The 24,502-nt window shown below is 38.4% G+C and overlaps 1 protein-coding gene across 2 annotated transcripts in view; it reads left to right on the plus strand.

The window, feature by feature from the left end:
* The window catches only part of LOC127435913 (zona pellucida sperm-binding protein 3-like), a 33,639-nt gene extending 20,265 nt beyond the window's left edge, over positions 1-13,374 (plus strand). The window contains exon 10 of one of the 2 annotated variants that reach the window (XM_051689721.1): positions 12,618-13,374. In XM_051689721.1, coding sequence (XP_051545681.1) covers positions 12,618-12,871 — 254 coding nt within the window. In that variant the 3' untranslated portion in view covers positions 12,872-13,374. The remainder of the gene's footprint in view (positions 1-12,617) is intronic. The other variant, XM_051689730.1, reaches the window with a different exon arrangement.
* Positions 13,375-24,502: the final 11,128 nt, after the last annotated feature.

The following is a 24,502-nucleotide window of genomic DNA, read 5'->3' on the forward strand; positions in this document are numbered from 1 at the left end:
AAATGGAAAACTAAACAGTAACTGGATTTTTGAAGTCTTGACTGGATGGATTACAGCTCTTAAATATGGCATGAACCAGAGCATGAAAGATTTATTTGATTTGGATTCGTTTCTGTAACCACCCTGAAATCTTGCCTCAGCTTGTGAATGGTTCAAACACATTGATATTCTTACTCGAGGAGAATCGCAGCATTGTCTGTGTTTCAAAGATAATGAGAGCATCACTTGTTTTCCACTCCTGAATAGTGTTGATAACACTTTGGGCTGGATTTGAACTCTGCTCTCTCTCTGATCAACAGTCATCAATACACAATGCGCAGATGTAAAAGCCCACAGAGCTGCAGTTTTCAGATGCACAGGAAGTAAAATGTATTTTATGTCAGTGGTGAATTCTCAGGGCCAGCAAAGCCTTCTCTGCTGACATAACATGCCAAATAAATAAATATTTTTCATCCTTTCATTCTCAATCACCTTTTTGCCTATGTATTTTTAATCACTTTCCACTCTTAATTAATCTTCAAACAAATAGAGAAAAACAAAGTTTATCAAGTCAGAATTTATTCCTTGATGTGTACAAGCAAAGTGTGACAACTGTTTTACAAATCGCATGCCCAAAGCAGCACGAGTCTGAGCTCCACCCTGTCAGGCCTTCAGAATTTCTACAGAATCCCTCAAAAGTGCAAATGAATGGGCAACTAAAGTCAGATTGTCAGATTCATCAGCCAATCAGATTGATTTATTTGTTCTTGATGGGTGTGATCTTTAGGATATGTCCTGGTCGAGGCCTTCTAGCTGGCCTTGAGTGACGCAATCACGCTTTAAGTGATGTACGTAATTCAAGAGCGAAAAGCGCGAGATCTTGCTGATGAGTTGGCTGTCATCACTGCTGGTATTGCCACTGAGAAAGAGATCCTTATGGATTTAAAAACACGAGATGCTCTGCATGACCGAGTGATTGCTTAATTTATTAAACAGGAAAAGAGGACTGATTTTCACTTCAAGCAAATTGGTAAGTGCTTTTTGCATTGTTATATCAACGTCAGGAGTTTTCTAAGTGTAAATTAGGCTGCTTGAGCATTCAGTGTCGGATCAAGTTTTGAAAAGTAGTGCTGCGTTCCATTCAACTCGGAAAGTCGGATTTTACAACTTCCTACTAGGAAACGTGTAATGGATGCATCTGTAAGTCAGAATTACAACTTGTAGGCTCGTGCAAAAATTCTCAACTCCGATTTCGCCGAGATGCAGGGGCATGATGTCACACAAACATGTTGACACTCAGGGAGGTATACAAAGTAAGTGATAAACATTCACTTTATTAAGTAATAACTGATAAATGAGTTCGTTTCCACATTACCTGATATTAAAGCTTGTTTAACAAACGCCTGCAGAAACAGGTGTATAAAACATTATAAGCTCTTTTGATAATTGTACACCTGAAGCACAAATGCTAGCGCTGCAGCACTGTTTATCAGTTAGGTTGCTAGGAGACATCTCTAATGAGAGTCAAACCCCTGCTATGCTAACGGGAGCATTGCGGTTATGAATATCGGGGAATGGAATGCATTTATGTTCTGAGATATCAAGTATGAATATCCCACATCCAACTTGAATGGAACACAGCATAACCATGTACCCTGATGAAACGAAATTTATTACAAGCAACATTTATATCGTAAATATTATTAGATTTTTCCAGGTATTATAGACCTCCTTGTTGGATTCATATGAAAAGTTGTGATTTTTGACGTTCATTTCACAAAACATCATGCTGCAGTTAAAATTAGGCTTGCTTGAGCATTGTGTCATTTCAAGTTCTGGTTTTTGTGCGTGGATGTGTTTTTACAATGTCAATTGGTATTACTAGTTAGCTGCGACATAATGTATGATGCCCAAAGACATAGGGTGTCTTATTCATTGTGAAACTGTGTTTTCTTAATGGCATGAATCACACTGAAGGCCTAGACTTTAAATGCACGGCCCACCACTGATTTATATAGCACATTCACACTGACCAATGTGCTGTGCAGAATAATTACACATTATAAAATGTATAATGCAATAAATCAAGAAACAAATGTAACAACAGATGGGTAGCAAAAGCAAACAGCTTTATAATTCAATAAAATACTATTTAAAAAAAAAAAAAGTGAATAAAAATGTGTTTTAAGCCTAGACTTGAAAACAGAGTTAGAAGAAGCGTTCCTTCTGTCAAGTGGCAACTGATTCCACAAAGAGGAGCAGTAACTGCAAAGGCTCTATCACCTTCAAGTTTTAGATGTGACCGAGCGACATGTAAGAGAGCTATATCCACAGATCTGAGGGACCTATTATTTGAATATGTAAGAATAAGATCTTTAAAGCCCTCAATGATCAGGCCCCATCATACATTAAAGACAAACAACAGAATCTTAAACTGAATTCTAAAGTGAACAGGAAGCCAGTGAATAGTGGCCAAGACTGGAGTAATGTGATCATACTTTTTGGTAGATGTCAACAGCCTTGCAGCTGCATTCTGGACCATCTGTAGTCGTAATAATGAAGATTGGGGAAGACCGAAATAGAGAGAATTACAATTTCAAAGATTTGAGTTTGGAAATAATTCTCAATTGATAGACAAACAAATAAATTCTGTTGTTAAAAATAGTTTCTAAGCAGAGCTCAGAATCAAGAATAACACTCAGATTTTTTTTGCCTGAAACCTTATATATGGAAAGTGGTTACCAAGCGTACTGGCAAGACAACTTCTAGATTTAGGAGAACCAAAGATAATTATTTCAGTTTTGTCACCGTTAAGCTGAAGAAAATGATTTACCAACCAGCATTTAATGTCCTCGAGACAGTCCAGCAGAGGCTGTATAGAATCACCAGATTTCAGTGAAGGATAGAGCTGTGAGTCGTCAGCATAGAAATGAAAAGAAATATTGTGTTTCCTAATAATATCACTAAGTGGAAGTCATGTACAAATTAAAAAGAACTGGCCCCAGAATGGAACCCTGAGGAACCCCACTGACAACAGAAACTGAGGAAGAGGAGAACTGGCACATAGCTACTGAGAAAGTCCTATGTTTAAAATATGAACCGGAACCTCAACAGATGACTCTCACGGCCAGCACAGAGATGCATGAGTGCCCATTTGAGGATGAGGGTCTGCTGAAAGGGGAGCCCACTTAAGAGCAACCCTGGAATTTCAATAAGATGGGACCTTGGTGCTCGTAGAGATGAATAATGAAGGGCAGAATGAGGAGGCTTTGGATGCACTGGTCATTGAATAGAGGTTGAAGAGTCACTTTAAGAGTTGTGCTGCAGTCTAATGACCATAATGTACCAGAGCAAGTCTGGACTAATTGTGTTGCATGTACAGATGGTCTATTAGACCACGTCCATTCACCTTTAGCTCCCTCTTCAGCAAATGGCCTCCACCAAACATCCAGAATGTGCATGTGATCTTTCCATATGGTCTCATCTAAAGACAGATTGGCCTGAGAGGTCTTCAGTATAAAAATATTACATTCTCAGATTTAACTAGCTGATAAAAGCTTTCTGATCATACTGAACATTTCCTGCAGTGACTGAGAGCAATTAGTGGTGGACATGGTGACTGACACGACGGACACAAGTCACACGGAAACATGGAAATGAACCCACAATGAACTAGTACAGGTACTGTGATATCTCCACCTTCAGCTTGTGTGTGTGTGTGTATGTTACAGATTGTACTGTAGGTCAGCAATGGTCTTGATAATGTGTTTTATGAGGTGAGAAATGCCAACACACACACAAATGATGTGTTTTGACCTACATTATTAACATGAAATTACATTCTAAATGTGATTGGAATCAAATTGAATTTAAAGTACTATTATCTAAAGTACTGACACAAACCATCTGAATTTTTTGTGAGGTCCTTGTTGCGTGACCAGAAGTGTGTTGCGAGACTCCAGTTCGAATCCTGCTTAGACACAAGCAAGTAATTGCATTTGAATAGTCAGTGGCGAGCGTGGTTTGTAGGTTGCATTTTTCTCTCTAAAGCCCTATTCGGATTGGATTAGTTTGAGTTACAATTATTATCACCCGTCTGTGATTTCATACACTGATTCAGACGGAACTAAAGATTGCCATGTTTATTACAGAGGTGGGAGTGTATAAATGTGGGTGTTACAGAAGGTTGAACACATTGAATTAATTTAGGTGATCAAATTAACGTATCTTTTAAACTGTCTAATTTTAAAATTACTTATTTTAAGAGTATATTTAAAATAACTAATGTAATGTATTGATTTAATTTTAATGTATTTTACATTATTAATTATTTTAAAAAGCCTATTAAAATAAACTTCACATGAGTTTATGGAAGTGGCTACTTAGAATAAACCCACTGAAATAAATAATACTTATCTGTGAATTATATAATTATACACATTACGTAAGGAAACATTACGATGAGTATCTTATATTACCTGACACTGATATTACAGTCTGAGCAGTTTCCGCGATTTGACTGACCTTTTAAATATTATTTTCTTTTTCCGTCTGATGAAAACAAAATCTACATCCAAATTGAAAGGTGCGCAGCAGCAAACAGAAAAATTCAGTATCAGCAATCACAGACATTTGCATTCGGACAGGATTAGATTTCTCAGAGGACCCTTGAGTTAGCCGAAAAACCATAAAGTAATTTGCTCTGGAATTTTTACAGAGGTTGTGTGAGGAAAAACACAGACTTGTCAGATTCGGACGGGATTAAAATCATGAAATACATCTGTGAAACACGAAGTTCTCTGACCTCCTCAGGGAAAACTAGTCTGTCCAAATAGGGCTTAACATTACATTTTACTCCTGGGGATTATGTCTAGGTTTGGGCTTTTGGGTTGGGGTACAATTTATGAATTATGCATTCCTCCTCACTGTATTACAGCTGAAAAAACTCACTTTTGGTGCCCCCCTGTGGACATTTCACTGCTTTGGCCACTGAGGGCAGTGTTTCGAATTTCGGTAAGCACAGAACGATTTTGGCTAAAGAAAAGTCAACCTACTGTTTCAGATTTCACTGTGAGTCTGGCTAGAGGAATGAAGCCGATTCCACTCCCAGTTTCTATTCCAGTAAATCTGCGTTTAAGGGAAAGTCAATCCTTCACTTGTATTATTTTCAGTCACAGTAAACGGAGAGATGAAAGATAAGATGACTTCAAAGACAGTTGTGCTGGTCTCACTTTTGCTTCATCAAACACAGACATTAACAATGAAACATTCCAGTAGCTGTTTAATGACTGTGTGTGTGTGTGTGTGTGTGCGCGCGCGCGTGCAGTGGCATCATGTGTGTATGAGATGAATGAACTATATGATAATCTGTGGATTTATTTGAACGGGTTTTCGCAGATATCACCGTTGAAGAGCAATACATTTACATAAAATACCAAAGAATGTGACTTCAGTGGTTTATTAGAATCCAAATACTGAATCTGGATGAGGAATTATTGCGCATCAGCAACACAAGCTGGATCTCTCTTTCTCTCTTCACATCTGTCTCATTGTTTACTGAACACAGATGATTGTGTCAATTCAGTGTTTCTCCAGCAGAGAGAGATGTTGCTTCACATTTCACATACTGAGCAGCTCTGCACTGTGTGTGTGTGTGTGTGTGTGTGTGTGTGTGTGTGTGTGTGTGATTATCCACCACTTTCACACACACTTTCCCATCAACACACAAATGTCTGAAGTGAGTCTTTGATTAATCAGTGAATATTCTTCTGCTCTCAAACACTGAATATTTTTATTCACAAGCAAACAGACATATCTCTGATGATCTGTTGTCAATATAAATGATTAGTTACAAATTTCTACTGCAGTATGAATAAAATTCACAATGTGTAAAAAAAAAAAAAAAAATATTGAATGATATCTTTTTTTAATTGCACTGTTATGACTCGAAGACATAAAAGGGTTTTCTGTTGAAACATGATCTTCTGTGAAGCTGCTTTGAAATGATGTGTGTTGTGAATTAATTGATTGTGTTCATTATTTCACACACACACATGTTGGTGCAGCTATCATTATTAGGACTCTCCATAGACATAATGATTTTTATACTGTATGAACTATAGATTCTGTCCCCTAACCCTACTCCTAAACCTAACCCTCACAAAAAACTTTCTGCATTTTTACATTTTCAATAAAACATCGTTTAGTATGTGTGGTTTTTTTTTTATTTTATTTTTTTTTTATAAAGTGATTTAAATTATGGGGACACTAGAAATGTCCTCATAAACCACATTTATAGCATAATACCCTTGTAATTACCAGTTTATAACCTAAAAAAAGTTCTCGTAAACCACTTAAACCTGCCCACACGCGCACACACACAAACACACACACACACACACATTTAATAACATGTTTAATAACACATTTATATTTACAAGTTATATTTCATTCTGCTGTAAGATAAATATTTTTATTCTAATATTTTATCTGTGTTTCTCCTGAAGATATTTCATGCATTTTTAGTTGTGGTTTAAAAATAACCTCTGTGTATGTGAATGATTAAAGACATTTATTTTCATTTGACTGAAATGTAACAACTATAAAACTGCATGAAGAATATTTAATAATCCAGAGAAACTCAAAACAACCACAGCAGGGCGCTAAATATCCATATCATGATTACTCGTATTTATTTGAAAGAGGCTGGTTTGAAGTATTGTTTGGCTTATTTATTTTATTTACGGTAAATGTAACAAATCAAAGCCGTTTAATTGGATTGTTTTTTCTAAATCCAGTGAAGTGAGAATTATTCTTTTATTCGCAAAAACAACAGTCAAATGGGTAACAGTCGTCTATAATTGAAGTTACCGTGAATGAGACTCAAACATCATGTGATAAGAAATAAAAGAATCTGTGAGAACGATGATTTACATTTCAATTATTGTCCATGAACAGCACGTGTTTTATAAAAACAGAATTCATGCTTTTATTGTATTTTACCTTGATCTGTTGATCATTTTTTTTTTTTTTTGTCTATATCACTCGTTTGATTGTGTGTGTGTGTGTGTGTGTGTGTGCGTGTGTGTGTGTGCGTGCGTGCGTGCGTGCGCGCGTGTGATCTTTCCATATGGTCTCATCTAAAGACAGATTGGCCTGAGAGGTCTTCAGTATAAAAATATTACATTCTCAGATTTAACTAGCTGATAAAAGCTTTCTGATCATACATACTGTTTTTATATCATTGTGGGGACTCTCCATAGACTTCCATGCATTTTATGCATTTTATACAGAGCTAACGATAATTTCTGTCCCCTAACCCTACCCCAAAACCTAAACCTCACAGAAACCTTTCTGCATTTTTACATTTTCAGAAAAACATAGTTTAATATGTTTAATTAGCCATTTCCCTCGTGGGGACCGCTGGCTGGGCCCCACAATGTAGGTGATCTCAGGTTTTACTATCCTTGTGGGAATGTATTATAAACGTGTGTACACACACACACACACTTAGCATTGCTTATTCTTATACGTTCATCATTTTATCCTTTGCCATTTTGCTACGTGCTTTGGGTTTTTCCGCTTTTCTACTGTTTCCAACTTTATATTTCTTCTAAACCCAATGAAAATTCACAATTCTCCAAATTATCAGTGTATCAATGAAATCAAAGATTGGATGGCCAGAAATGTCCTTCTACTCAATTCCGACAAAACAGAGGTACAAATTATTGGACCAAAAACCTCTAAAAATAAGCCGCTAAAATATAATTTGACTCTCGATGGATGTACTGTTACATCATCTTCAACAGCGAAGAACTTAGGTGTTATATTTGATACCAATCTGTCCTTTGAAAATCAAATTACCAATGTTTGTAGAACAGCATTCTTCCACCTCAGAAATATTGCTAAATTATGACACATGCTCTCTGTTGCTGATGCCGAAAAACTAATTCAAGCGTTCATGACCTCAAGACTAGATTATTGTAATGCATTACTGGGAGGATGTCCAGCAAGTTCAATAAATAAACTTCAATTGGTTCAAAATGCAGCAGCCAGAGTGCTGACGAGAACCAAGAAATATGATCATATTAGCCCCATTTTTCATCATTACATTGGCTACCTGTTAAATTTCATATTCATTTTAAAATTCTGTTAACTACATACAAAGCTTTGAATGGTCTAGCTCTGCAGTATTTAAGTGACATTCTACCACGCTATTTTCCATCACGTTCATTATGATCGCAAAATTCTGGCCTGTTAATAGTTCCTAGAATATCAAAATCCACAAAAGGAGGTAGATCCTTTTCATATTTGGCTCCTAAACTATGGAATAGTCTCCCTAACACTGTTCGAGATGCAGACACACTCACTCAGTTTAAGTCGAGACTAAAGACTCATCTATTTAGCCAGGCATACACCTAATTTATCCATCAACTCACAATTAGGCTGCTTTAGTTAGGTCTGCTGGAACCAGAAACAGTGATCATGATCTATAACTCTGCAGTAAATTTAATGGCATCTGTGCTAATATTATTTTATTTGTTTCCCTGTCTCAACCTCGGGACTCCTATCCTGAGGTCACCAGAACCAGCTGGATCCAGCTCCATTCCTGCTTCGTGTTGGACTCCACTGCTATGTGTGTCTGAGTGATGATGACTAATAGCAGCCGGTGCCAGCCAAACATCACTTCAGTCTATTACGATGGACTTCAGAGGATGAACTGATGCCAACTCCAACTGTAAGACATGGGATACTTCATATGCCACTGCCTGAACCTTGGACTTAGGATGGACCCCACCGAACCTTGCCGAAATGACCTGCCGGTTGAACTGCAATGTATCTCATTGATCTCTGCCTGCATCACCTTTGTCTATTGATGGACTACACTCTAGAAATGGAATACATAGACTATCAATTAATTGCCAATAAAAGCCTTCATCAGCCAACTAACAAAGGACAACTCATCTATAAGAACTTTTGCAGTTAATCCAGGATGAACTTCAAAGACATTAGTCATTAATCTTACAGTTCATAAACATTTTTAATAAAAACAAATTTAAACACTTGCCCTTAACACTTACTTAGTTTACTCATTTAAACCATGACCTGCACTGCACATAAATAACTAATATTGGCATTATATTCATGTTGTTTAATCAGAGGGGAACGGCCCCAACAGTGAGTCTGTAAATTGTGTATAATAATTAAATAATAACCAATCATATTTAATCAAACTACACTATGATGACTCTAAGACTTTATAGATATTAGTTTAATTTTTTTATTGCAATGTGTGTTGTGAAAAGTGCTATACAAATAAAAATGACACAAACACACACACACGAACACACACACAAACACATACACACAAACAAACAAACACACACAAACAAACACATACACTCACACACACACTGGTTTTCATATTTTATGAGGACTCTCCATAGACATAATGATTTTTATACTGTATGAACTATAGATTCTATCCCCTAACCCTACCCCTAAACCTAACCCTCACAAAAAACTTTCTGCATTTTTACATTTTCAATAAAACAGTATGTACAGTATCAGTATGATTTATAAGCTGTTTTCCTCATGGGGACCATCAAATTGTCTCCACAACATCCAAAATTTTGGGTTTTACCATCCTTATGGGGACATTTGGTCCCCACAAAGTGATAAATACCCACATACATACACTCACAAACACAAAGAGACACTCACACAAACACACAGACTGTCCATGTCAAACCGTCACTGAACGTTTGTTTATATTCTGTACATTATTGTGAATGTCTATACAGGCGCGACTGAACCACAGAGATTCAAAGCCCCTTTTAACCTTCAGGATGGACAGAAAACATATCAGAGTTTTATTTCTATAATCGCATCATCCTCAAAGATGGGTGAGCAGCACATGCCAGCTAGGTTGTAAGACAATGTGGTTTCTCGCACAATAAAGCTGCCGGCTCGCATCATCCAGCATTTTTCTGATAATGACGAACGGCGTGACACATAAACACAAAATCTGCTCCCTTCCAAACACAGTTGCTATTAAAATCCAGACATCATTTCGGAAATGGTAAAGGTGTAGTTCATGGGCTGGTGATGTGCTGCTGATGTTAAACACTGCTATTGTACTCTTGTGCGTGCAATTAGATTTCCGTCTGTCAAAACTGCATTTCCACACAAACTGGCCGCTAGATTGAGAATCTGCTCAAGTTTTCTCTGGGAAGTCTTTTAGATAGGGGAGCCGGGTTGTTTTCAGGATGTCAGAAGACTTTACAGGTTTTAATACTGATAATAGGGCAGAATGGAAACCATTCTACCAAAAATGGATTCATTTGTTTTATTATTTCTGAAACAAAATGGAATAAGCAGATTTAAAGCTGAAGTGCGTCATTTCTGAGTTGGAGCTGCAAAAAATAAACATGGTTTTAGACAGCTGTTTTCTGTTGATCAAACAAACAGATAGTCCTGTCCCCAACTCACACCATTGGTTGAGTCAGTGTCGTTGTGTCGGGCTGGACGGGTCACTCCAAACAAACAGAGGAACATTTATAATGCCACAGAGACACAGTGAGTTTTCCAGGAAATTCACCTACAAGTGGTTTTCTTATAGTTGTCCCTGCATGTTAAGCTGGGAGAAGAGAAAGTATTTTAACACCTAAAAAGTTACACACTTCAGTTTTAAAGCGTCACCTGACGGACATGGAGAGAAGGCTGAAGTATTTCCAAATCATCTTAAATATTAAATGAACAAACATGGAAGTGCAGGAGAATGTGTTCAAAGTTGTGAATGATGGGTGTCCCAACTCTGCAGAAATCTGTTCCTCAAGCTTTCTCTTGTAAATCAAGTAAAAATATTAAAAAAAAACTAAATTGCAAAATACATGTATTTTTCAAATTGCTTGATTAAGAAAAGTGTACAGGGTCATCAGTGACCCGAGAAAGGTAACAGTGTTGCAGTATATATTTGCGCTTCTATAATATATAACAGAAATATATAACATCGTGCTTCCACATCTATATAAGTTTAATATTAGAGTATATGTATTTACTTGTAGAGTACTATACTCATACAAATACCTATTATAACATGTTAGATCATATTATTAATATAACTTTTTATATTATTCATAGCAAAATACTATAAATATTTTAGAATCTATATTCTGACCAAAAAAAAAAAAAGGAATATTCCGGGTTCAATACAAGTGAAGCTCATTCGACAGCATTTGTGTCATAATGTTGATTACCATAAAAATTAATTTAGAAAAAGCACAAATGTGTGTTCCAGTGAGACACTTCCAATGGAAGTCAATGGGGTCAATAATCTGTAAACATTAAAATACTCACTGTTTCAAAAGTATAGACACAAGACATAAACAATATGTGTGTTAACATGATTTTACTGTGATAAATCACTTACTAACCACATCTGTGGAAAGTTACAGACAATTTTACAACTTCATTGCCATGACGACGTAACATCCCAACAAAAATGATTTAAACAACTTTACAGCTCAAATAATACACGAGTTTTAACAGAAGAATTAATGTAAGTGCTTTTATAAAATTATAAACTTCACATTTCTGACACATTTAAACCCTCCAGAAACTGACCCCATTGACTTCCATTGTAAGTGTCTCACTGGAACACACATTTTTAAAGAAAAGGAAACGGATGGGCAATTTGAAATTAATTTTTATGGCAATCAACATTATGCCACAAATGCTGTCGATTGAGCTGAACTTGTATTGAACCCGGAATATTCCTTTAAGGACATGAACAGAGTCAGTTTTGATTTCATTTTGTCTTCATGGTTTATACAGACTTACAGTCATGTTTACTGTCAGAATCAAAATGTTCATAAAGCTCATTACAGCTCTGCTTTAAATGTCTACAGCCATTCTGAAATGTTTTTATGTCATTCAACAGATTTTCACCCAGCAAAATTGAACTGCTGAACAGAGTGACAGCACAATCTTTGCGAGTGAAGCACTAATCTACACTTCTTATAATTCTTAATTCTTAAGTCTGAATTCTTATATTAATAAGTCTTCTGATATTATTTCAGCACTGAGATCAGTTTCACAGCAGCTGCCAAATGCAGCTGTTCTTCAGACAGTCGCTGTTAGCAGACGCTGATTAAACCCAACGAGACTCGAAACCTGAAGTGAAACACAAATCATGATGTCCACAGGCCTTCTGGACAAACACACAAAACTAAACACAATACACAGACACAAACTCGTCCATTTCAAGATGGAAAAACACATTGACTGACAGGAATTGAATCAAAGAAACATAAAACGGAGCTGAACAAAATGTGAGACTCAGCTCATTCACTGTTACTATAATTACTGACTTCTCAAACTGTCTTCTACAGCAAAGCAATACTGTGTCATTTTAACATCTCTTTCTTGACTCGTTTGATCAGTCTGGCAAAAGTTAAGACATTATTACAAAATGTAATTAAAAATGGTATTCTCTATTCTGTTTCACATATCACATTTTAAAAAAATAGTAGGCAGTATTCAGTGTGTATATACACACACAGTATGCCACTTTTACCAGGTTGAAGAATGAATTTAATCTGACTAAACGTCTCTCACAGGAAGGATTTTGTGTGCAGGTGTACAGGACATCAGGAGGAACATTCTGGACGTTTCAGCACTTGAGGAGATCAGTGATCAATGGGCCGGTTCCCCTGAGGATGAAGATTCCAGCCAGGATAACACAATCGTCCTCCCTCCAGCACTAATCAAACCTGTCAGAAGACACGATCAAGTCTCCAGACATTCAGAGAGATACTCCAGGCCTGTCCCAAAACCAGCTCTTGCACTCTTTGTACTTGCCTACTTACCTACTTGTGTTCTGTGTCTGTGAGTGTTTGTTGGACTTTTGATTGCACATTTGGGATGCTTGTAGACTTCATGACGTTGATCAAGCTTGCAGAAGCAGTTTTTGTAGTTGTTCTCAGAAGACTGATTGTTGTTGGACTGATTCCACTGTTAAATACTTCAAATAATACACACCTTTTCATTTATCAGTACACTACTGGTTGTAAGTCTATTGTGTTTTTGTAAGTATGCAAGAACAGATTTTACAGTGCTACAATTTCATTTAATGATTAAGATTTTCAATACTTTGCACATAAAAATATATGTTTAACTCTGTAAAATTGTGTCATCCATAATTGCTGTAAAATACTTTGTTACATCCTTAATGCATACTACCAACATTTTTTATTTTATAAATCTGGGTGGGCATTTTTTGCTTGTCATTTATTTGAGACAACCAAAGATTGACTTTTATATAACTTATAAGTCGCCTATGTGATTCATTGTTTTATATAAATGTATATTTCAAATGTCTGTAAACACATATGAGACAGAAACAGTAGTAGTAGTTTATATGGATTTATTATAAAAAAAATAAACACTTACTAAATCAATCATAATTACTCTACCATGCAACACCAAATCCATTAACCTCCAGTGTGCTGTCTGTCTGCACTGGTCTCAGAACAGTTTGAAATGCACCTTATTTTCATCCTAACTCCATATAAAGCCTCTGAAAGCAACATTTTCCAGCTTTTGGATGAACCCATTAATTCTCAATATGATAATCCACAGTGAATATAGGATTTCTATTGTAAGTCTGACTAAATGTACTCGTACGAGGTCATCGTGTTTAACCGTGCGCTGTTTCGTGATAAATCACTGAAATTTTAAAAACGGCAAATTGGATGTAACTAGAGACTCTAATCTTTTGACTCAAACAGGTTTCAATGTAAAAACTTAATGAGGTTTCTTACCAGATGTAGTTTTGTTGGCATTTCTCCAAAAGATAAACTCCACTGTGATCAGCATTATGTTGTTTTGTCACATGACTCTGTATGTCAAAAGTTTAACCCTTTACTGACAGCCCAGAGTGTCCTGAACTGAGATCAGTCGGTTTAGCTGATGGACCAGTATAACCATGGTGTTCACCAGCTAAAAAAGCTGGTCAACCAGCCTCCCTTTGCCAACCAAAGACCATGCCTTTCTGATGAAGATGGTTGGCAAAGGGAGGCTCACTGGTTATGCTAGTAAATAAGTCTGGTGGACTCCTCCACACCAGCATCTAAAATGCAACATATGCTGGATGGCAGCAATCTTTTCAAGTGGCTTCTTTTGGAAATACTATTTGTGGAGCAAGAAAAAACAACATTTTTGGCCATATTTTGTCTAAAAATGTGAGTTGTTCAATATAAACTTGTTCTTTATAGAAGTGATGATAAATGCAGTATCTCACTCACAATTACTGTGATTACCTACAGCCTCATGCATGTGGCCCAATCACAGCTTAAATATTCCTCTGTGTTTTTTACCATGTAGTTCTATAAAGCAGTCATGGTAATAATAAGCAGCACCATGACCACTGAAAACAGTAATAACCAGAGTAACTCCAACACGTACCTGATGCCAACAGACGAAGATGAGGAAGACTCTGAAGAACAGACGGACAGCAGGACAAAGTGCCTTTCTGACGGCAGCTCTCAGTAAACTAATGAGGGCCACAGCCTCGGCAGGCAGGATAAACATTATTTCTAGCATATTGTGGCCGCCAATCACTTATTTATGGCCTGGCATTTGTGTGCTGGGAGCTAATAATGCTTCAAAAAACAGCGAGTGGAAGCCCTCTCCCTCAGCGCGCCGCAGCCACTCCAGAGCCACATCAAACACTCGGCTCCTGGCCCCGCTCCTGATAATTGTACAGCTATTGTTCCCCATGTCAAGCCCGAGCCGCGGACGAAAGAGAAAATGGAGGCAGAGAGAGAAAGAGAGAGAGAGAGGAAAACAGGCCTCTATAATGAGTGCACTACAGCTGAGTAAATATACTCTAAAACAATATGAACTGTTTAAATGCCTCCCTCCCGCTTGAACTCACAGCCGAGTTCCTCATGGTCTCACCTTGATGACAAACACAACCCTATGGGTTTATTACAGCATGTACATTTGAGTGCTTGAGTACACAAACACTTTGGAGGGGCCAAAGCTTTTACTACAAGAATTAGATTTTTGCTAGATTTTCTGATGAAAAAGAGTGAAAAAGAGGAGACTTTTCCCTCTTGCATTCACACCTTCAACAGGAAACCCTATGATGACGTAATGTAGTGTTGACCATATTTCTTCCATCATTGTTTGCACGTGCAATACATTAGCAAAAACAACAACACTGATGGAGGATGCCAGGATCGGGTTACATGTTAGGCTTTTTTTCAAATCACTAGCCCTACTTATGTGCAAAGATGGGAAACTGTTACTCTGATTAGCACTAATTCTGTGTAAATCAATCCTAACAGCTCCAAAATGTACCGTACTTCAGAGCTGTACATCTGGGTAAGGTGTGAATTTGAATAGGCTGATCCAAACAAATGAGGCCAGACACACAGAGGTGATTGAGTGTTCAGGGGTCAAGGAAATGTTTATGAGGTGTGATTTTTATGGTAATGAAAGTAACACCAGGTTCTAGAGGGCCAGTGTAACCTTGATGTGACTGATGAGAATAATATCTCCAAGCTGTAATTAGTAGCCACAATGAGTCACACGTTCATCAACTTGCTAATGTTACATGCGAGCTTTGCAGGTGAGTTTGCAGCTCTCTCCTGCAAACCTGTACGTGAAGGGATTGTAGGATCATGGGAGCACACACTTACACAATGTGGCCCTTGTGTTCAGATCATATGGAGTTGCTGCAGGACATGCAGGCATCTTTTGCCAGCGCAAACAAACTGATCTGACACACAAAAAGGTTTTTCTCTTGAAACAGCTGTGCAGTGACCAACAGCATCCTCTCGTCCTCTCGTGGACAGTCACGACTGCGAGGTGGCTGTAATTGAGTTGTAAATCCGATGTGGCTCTTTTTGCCCCGCGTCAGAGTCCACCGTGGTCCGCCTTCACCCGAAAGCAACGGCACCGCTTCCCCTCTTTCGCCCAAAGTCGGATAGCGCTCTACACGTTGACAGATGCGCCGATCGGCTCGGACAGAGTGAATATGTAGCAGGATCTCACTGGCTTCCTGCACACAGACTGCCACATTCACTCAACATCAACCTCCAAACTAGCAATTAACTCTCCAGCCCCGCTCGGCCCTCCTGTGCCCGATGAACCACACGGCCCCGGGCGGACTGACCCAGCCCACCACAACAGTGAACCTACTTATGTGCGGATCCAGAGGCACTGGAGCCGCTCTCTGCCGAGCCCTTAACATGGATACAATTATCAAATGCCACAGAAGGAAGTCGACTCATCTACATTCAATGTTCCTTGAAACGGAGAGCTTCAGCTTTACCAAATGACAAGGGATGCTAGGCTGATAAAGACTGTGGCTGTGAGATTTCATCAGCAGAATAAATTTACATTTACATTTAAACAAACTCTCAGACTATGCTCTAATTTGTAAACCACAGTTTTAAGCTCCCACAGGCATTGCATATTCTTTACTTTCTACATGCATATTCTATACTTCTACAAATGAGTTCACTTGGTCCTAATTCAGCGAGGGCTGAAATGAAGGCATTTAATGTAATATACTACTATAATGCATACTATATTGCATTAAGTGCATTGGCATTTTAAGCAGAAGGAACATCAAGGGCTCTTTTTTCATGACCGCAAAACACACGCTTTCGAATGTGTGCTACGTCTTATCCAAAAGCACAGTTTGCTATTTTCCTCAAAAATAGGTCATTGCGTTAAGACATCTGAGAAGCATGTCTAATCTCTGCGCCAATTCTAAACTCAGTTCCTGCATTCGTAGTTTGGGGATTCCACCAGCAGATTATATCAAAGCGCTGTTGATCCCTTTTAACTTTTACTAGCCATGATTTGTGTGTCAGTAGATTAATATGATTATTATTAATAATAATAATGAATTTGCTGATGATATACAATTAAGCATTATAGTGAATATTGCAGTGATTTTAATGTGCTTTCTAGTTCAGTTGGCCATTTTATAAAGAGTGCATCAGCAGACAATTTTCACGATCCTTCAGGACTGCACAATTATTCAAAATAACACCAAAATGGTGATATCATCATATGTGATCATTAAACTGCAAAAAGCTGTGATTAAAGACAGATAAACATGGTTTGTATATGTGCTTCAGAATAAACCAGTGACACGCTGTTCTGTACGCACGCTGGGCTCATTGGCTCATGTTTTTAGTGCTTTTAGAGCAGCTCAAATGCATTTTGAAAGAAAAGCACTGCATGATCAAGCATTCACGCAATTCCAAATGTTAATAACCACTACAAGTTATTATACAAATCTACAAAGGTAGAACAGAAAAGAAGGAGATGACAGCATTTCACCAGATGCGGAACATTGTTATAAGAATACGCTGCAATTTCAGTGTCAAAATAAAAGCTCCAGGTTAAGGTGACGTAAATAGGACAGAAATATATTACTTTATTACATTTATATATAAAAAAATCTAATAATCAAAATAATAATGATAATTCAGTATTTTATTATAATAATAATCTTGACAGGGAAACAGTAATAATTTAGTATAATGCAATATTCAATGGGGTTCAAAAAACAAAAAAACAAAACAAAAGCGGAGTAGCCTAGTATTTGCACATATTATTCATTCCCAAAAAAAAAAAAAAAAAAAAAAAAAAAATTTGTTTAGTAAAATTATATGAAGGTAAATGCTTTTTATTGAGCTTATATATATATATTATTGTATATAAAAAATAAATATAAATATAAAAGTGCATATCAATGAAAATGATAGATCTCATTCTCTCGTGTTCATTTAGTAAAAAACTGTGGGGAAACATGCCTCTTTTTTTTCTTTATTGAATCTACTTGGCTACAATGGCTGTTTGGATGAAATAAGGTTTCTCTGATTTAAAACAAAAACAACTTTTGAGCTATTTCTGAGAAAATACATAATTATCGAGATATCGAATATCATCAATAGGCTGAAAAATATCAATATATAATTTTTGTAAGCATTTTGCCCAGCCCTAATTGTATCTGTTATTTTTCTTATATTATTTCTGCATACTGTAGCTCAGCTTGGTAAAAATGGTGCTAGCAACACCAATGTCATGGGTTTGATTCCCAGGGAAAGCACAGCTGATGAAATGGGCATCGTAAATTCACAGTGGCAATTTCTCAGGGCCAGCAAAGCCTTCTCTGCTGGCGTAACATGCCAAATAAATAAATATTTTTTCATCCATTCATTCTCAGTCACCTTTTTGCCTATGTATTTTTAATTGCTTTCAACTCCTAATTATTCTACAAACGAAGATTTATCCAGTCAGAATTTATTCCTCGATGCTTACAAGCAAAGTGTGACAGCTGTTTCACAAATCGCATGTCCGAAGCCATGCTCCTTAGCCGAAGCAGCGCGTGAGTCTGAGCTCCACCCTGTCAGACCTTCAGAATTTCCACAGAATCCTTCAACACTGCAATGAATAGGCATCTAAAGTTAGATTGTCAGATTCATCAGCCAATCAGATTGATTTATTTGTTCTTGTGGGTGTGATCTTTAGGATATGTCCCAGTTCAGGCCTTCTAGCTGGCCTTGAGTGATGCTATCATGCTTTAAGTGATGTACATAATTTGAAAGCGAAGAGCGCGAGATGCTGACAAGTCGGCTGTCATCACTGCCTCATCACCACTGAGAAAGAGATCCTTATGGATTTAAAAACACGAGATTTTCTGCATGATCGCGCAATTGATTAATTAAACAGGAAAGGAGGACTGATTTTCACTTCAAGCAAATTGGTAAGTGCTTTTTACATTGTTATAGCAACATCAGGAGTTTTCTAAGTGTAAATTAGGCTGCTTGAGCATTCAGTGTCGGATCAAGTTTTGAAAAGTAACCGTGTACCCTGACGAAACAAAATTTATTGCAAGCAAAATGTAATTGCAAATATTATCAGAGAGATTTTTCTTGGTATTAGGCCTCCTTGGCTTTCATGCGTGAACGTGTTTTTAAAATGTCAATTGGTATTATTAGTTCACTGCCACGTAATGTGTGATGGGCTTACGACGTCTTATTCATTGTGAAACTGTGTTTTCTTAATGGCATGAATCGCACTGAAGGCCTAGACTAAAAATGCACGGGCCGTGGCTGTAAATGCACTGTACAAAGGTTTGGATAAAAGCTTCTGAATGGGAGTCTATGGGAGTCCCTAGAACCGTTTGGTAAAAAGTTGAAAAATTTGGCAGACTGATTGGGGAGGGTCTCAGTATCCCTGGTGCCAGGTTTGGGGTCAGTCTCTCAAGCCATCTAACCAACAGTCCAAATTTTGATATGCGTGAAACAGGGATGTGCCCAAAGTCAAATACCTTCAGAAAGGCATGAATAATGATTTCAAAACGAATAACGGATTGATCTGAATAATATAAAAAATATTCATATGACTGATTATCCAAGAAGCTACAAGTATAAAGCGACATTTTAAATAAACAAAATTACAAAGAATTTATGAATCTGTGCAGCCATTATTTCTGAAGCGTAAACCTTATGAATGAAAATGTGCATATTGTGATTTCAGATCGAATGGGCGCATCTCGTCTCTGTTAATTGTGCACGTCTGGAGCTTATCAAGTGTAACATTAACATACAACATCAAGTACACTTTGCACTTATTGAAATGTTAATGTATCACACAATTCACACGTGATTCCCATGTATTTATTTATAGCCCAAAGCTGAGCATGATGTTAAATTCCAGACCTGAAGTGATTTCACGAGCTCGTCTTTCCGTCTCTTAAAGTTGATCACATTTATATTCACATCAGTGATTAATGTAATTATCTGGTTCAGTCTTTATTCAGAAAAAAAAAAAGTTAAAATGCTCCATAAAGGTTTAAATGCTCCATAGAGTATTCATCTATTAGGAATATTCCTCCTAATGTAAAACGAAGAAACTGAAACATGCTCCGTCTTTTTCTTCTTTTTTAAACTGCTACCTCTGGTAAGGTGCTATATAAATGTAACATTATTTAACTAAATATCTGTCTTATAAAAATTCCTGATATATTTATGGGACTTTCACCTGTGTGTAGGCTATATTGAATTTCTTTTAATGTTTGAATTTGTATTTTAGTTCACTGCAAATATATGCTTGACATTTCAAAATTTTTCTTGACACCTCTTGCCTCCAGAATAATGTTATTGTAACAATCGCTGGCATTGACAGGCAGACGAAGTTGATGTGAAGAACCCAAGTGCAGTTTATTTACAGTGGCATCCAAACATGAAATAACAAAACATAAACTTGAATATACTTGACTAAACATGACGCCACACAAACAATACCTGACCAGAACAATGGCAAACATCAGGGTTAAATACACAGACATGGGTAACAAGTAAACAAGATAACAAATTTAACTTTCAAAATAAAAGACATGAACACAAAACATGAACAAAACACATAAACGTGACATATCTCCCACCCTACAAAAGGGGCAGCTCCAAACGCCCAAAACAAAAACACATGGAGTTCAATAGGGAGCTGTGGGCGGGTCCTTGAGGCATGGCCTGGCGAGACAGGGTGTGGGGCGTGGCCTGGCGAAAACAGGGCATGGATCATGTGGAAGGTGGAGCCATGAGAGGCTTGAGGGGCGGAACTGGAGAACTGAGAACCCGGAGAGTAGCCGAAGACTCGAAGGGCCAGGGTGGAGCCGGAGGCTCGGAGGACCAAGGCAGGGTCACTTGATGTGGCAGATATGGTAACATGGCGTGATGAGGTAGGAATGGCAGCATGGCATAACGTGGCTGCTGAGGCTTGCAACACTGGCTCTGGGACAGACGATGCTTGCAACGCTGGCTCGTTGACCGTGGCAGGTGTGGGCGCTGGCTCATTGAACATGGCAGGCGTGGGCGCAGGCTCCTTGACCATGGCAGGCGTGGGCGCAGGCTCCTTGACCATGGCAGGCGTGGGCGCTGGCACGTACAGCAGAGGCAGGCCTGGACCATGGAGCAGAGGCGGGCCTGGACCGTGGAGCAGAGGTGGGCCTGTGACATGGCATGGAGCAGGCCGAGGCGTGGCTATGACATGGCATGGAGCAGGCGGAGGCGTGGCTGTGACATGGCATGGAGCAGGCGGAGGCGTGGCTGTGACATGGCATGGAGCAGGCGGAGGCGTGGCTGTGACATGGCATGGAGCAGGCGGAGGCGTGGCTGTGACATGGCATGGAGCAGGCGGAGGCGTGGCTGTGACATGGCATGGAATAGACTCTGATGTGACTGTGACATGGCATGGAGCAGGATGAGGCGTGGCTGTGACATGGCATAGAGCAAGCCGAGGTGTGGCTGTGACATGCATGCAGCAGGCTGAGGCGTGGCTGTGACATGGCATGGAGCAGGCTGATGTGTGGCTGTGACATGGCATGGAGTAGTCTCCAGATCCAGGGCAGAAGGTGGCGCAAGCTCTGCGACCATGACATGGGACCCTGGCTCGGCGGTCAGGACGTACTGGCTCGGCAGCCAGGACGGTGGATGGCTCTGACATGGCAGTCACTGTAGGAGTGACTAGTTCCTCCTCAGCAACTCCTACAGTGAAAGATGAACTGCTCAATTGTAGGGCTAAATCAATGAACTGAGCCAGATTGAGGGTAATTCGGCCATCAGGCATCAGGGAGGAGACCGGCTCATTCAGCCCAAAAAGGAAAAAGTCCTTGAGGGCAATATCATTAAAGTCCACCTGGCAGCAAAGTCCACAAAACTCCTCAACATAATCCTCCAGGGGATGATTCCGCTGATGTAGGCGCAGGAGCTGGACTGCTGGGTTCATAGTTAGGTCAGGTTTTCTGTAACGATCGCTGGCAATGACAGGCAGATGAAGACAATGATGATGTGAAGAACCCAAGTGCAGTTTATTTACAGTGGCATCTAAATGTGAAACATAACAAAACATAAACTTGACTAAACTTGACTAAACTTGACGCTACACAAACAATACCTGACCCAGAACAATGGCAAACATCAGGGCTAAATACACAGACATGGGTAACAAGTAAACAAGACAACCAATCACAAGACTGAACTAATAATAAGACAATGAAACATGAACCAATGACATAACAGAACTGATAACGAGATAACAAGACTTATGAACACAAACCAATGAGAACAAAACACATGGAACAAGAGAGGATCACATGAGGGAACAGATCACATGACATGGCAATGAAACAGGAATTAAACTTTCAAAATAAAAGACATGAACACAAAACATGAACAAAACACATAAACGTTATTCATGCTATGTCAATTCTGTTTCATGCAGATATTAATATCAGAAATACCAGGAGAAACCATATTTAACAACATATTCCACAGTTAATGTAGCCTACAAATTCATCTTCATCTAGTTATAAGAAAAAGAATAAAATAATATTTTTTTAAATAATAGTTGTATAATAATAATAATAATAATAAGAATAAGAAGAAGAAGAAGAAGAAGAATTATTATTTTTATTATTACTATTATTAGGCTGTTATTATGGAAAGGCATATGCAAGGCATATTCTATTAATATAAACTATAAATGTAAGAGTAACATTTAAAATTGGCCATTTCATTTAGTTTTTGATGCACTTCCTGTTTAAGCCCCGCCCACACCTGGTTCTGTACGAATACAGAGACAGATACAGATCATTTTGTCATATGAAGAGATACAGATAATGGCTTTTCTGCACACCCCTAGCGTGAAATGTTAACTGAATGTTCTTGTCCAGGTTAGTTTAGTAGCTCTCTTGAACATGTTCAGGAAGGTAGTAGCAGAGCAGTATTTTCCACCAAGGGCTGTTTTCCACCACCCCTAGTATCACTAGCACTGGAGGAGGTTAGTAGCCAACAGGAATAATTTCACTAGCGTGAGCTATGACCGTCCACCTGAGGCCAGATGACACACCCTTACAGCTGTACCGCACCGCAGGGTTAACACAGCACTAATGAGAACTCGGGTGAGTCCCTTTCACCTTCATTGTTCACTAATTAATGAATCACAGCCATACACACATTCAGCCCTGCTATTTCCTTTCCAAGTATCACATTGTCAACATGTATGAAACCCTTCTTTTCATGTGCATATTATTGTGTATGCATACATGAAAAATGAGCTGCTTTTGTATGTCTGGTGAAGTAGCATGGAGCATTTGGGCTTTTTTGGCATCACTCAATAAGGGGGTTTATATTCCCATGTTTATGTTCTGTCATTGCAGAACAAAAGCCTAAACGAGGGTGAGCCTGAGAACTTGAAAGGGCAACCCTAAACAGATCATGATGTTTGTTCTGCTGTTTCGCTACTTTGCTTGTTAGGCCAATAAATTTGAGGCATAGTGGTCTAATTTAGCCTTATTAGATGTGCAGAAAGGCTCAGGTTCGGGACAAGATACAATACTATTGTGTTCATATAGAGAGACATTAGCAAGCCTTCCCCTATGAATGAAGTTCTTATAAAACGCCTGTAACCTGTTTGAGCTCATCCACACTGTAAGGCAACAAGGAAACATGCAACATTTTGAAGTGTCAATGAACATTTGAACCTGACTAAACCAAAGATCTTAAGCCATTTTAACTTACATCTGTAAACAAGCTTTGAGCGAAGCCTGGGGGAGTGATGTCACTGACCATAAGCCAGCGAGTGCAGAATGAAGAGTCTCTGAGTAGCTGCAGGGGTGTTTCATTAGATGTCAGGGCGGCGTGGGCAGCAAGGCACTCGTGGGTAAGCTGTAAACTGCTGCCCTTTACTGGGAAGAAATTGCTTCACGTGCCTTGAAGTTTAGAAACAAGAACAACAAGAGCAGCTTGAAAGTTTAATCATAAGAATGAAAAGATTTCATTGTCCTGCTTTAGCAAAATTTACACTCACCTAATAAGAAAATGATTTGACGACAAATGAAAAGAAAAAAATTCAATTCTATCTCAAGAAGGCGACATGCCTATTATTTCTGTTAGTTTCCAAATTCAACATCTTCTTGTGGTTGGGAGTCTATAGCAGCCCTGGAAATATATGGTAAGTATATGTGAAATCCGGCACACTGATTGGGGATGGTCTCAGTGGGCACTTTTACATACACAATCTTTCATCGATTATGCTTGATAATCCAACAGCGTGTGTGGTCATATACATGCCTTAAATGGCATTCCTTTATCTTGTAAGGTCATAAACGGTTTAAGGAAAAAAACAATCGTCACAGGTAGATTGTTTCACATTATGCTCTACATGTAAACGCCTTTACTGGCGTTCTAACCGGTTTATGTACTAGTGTTGTGTGCATGAATGTTTACATTTTGATGTTAAAAGCAGAGAATGACCTGATGATTTGAAATCTCACGTAAATGTGAGTTTCTTGCTGGAGTTTTTAAATAAGCTAATTTCAGGTAGTTAACAGCATATTGGTGTGCATGTAAACAAGCTCATTATCCCTGGTAATAATTTTGGGGTTAGTTTCTCAAACCCTCTTATTTGCATCAGGCATAATGCATCATACATT

This window comes from Myxocyprinus asiaticus, chromosome 4 (assembly GCF_019703515.2).
Source record: "Myxocyprinus asiaticus isolate MX2 ecotype Aquarium Trade chromosome 4, UBuf_Myxa_2, whole genome shotgun sequence".
Classification (NCBI taxonomy): domain Eukaryota; kingdom Metazoa; phylum Chordata; class Actinopteri; order Cypriniformes; family Catostomidae; genus Myxocyprinus; species Myxocyprinus asiaticus.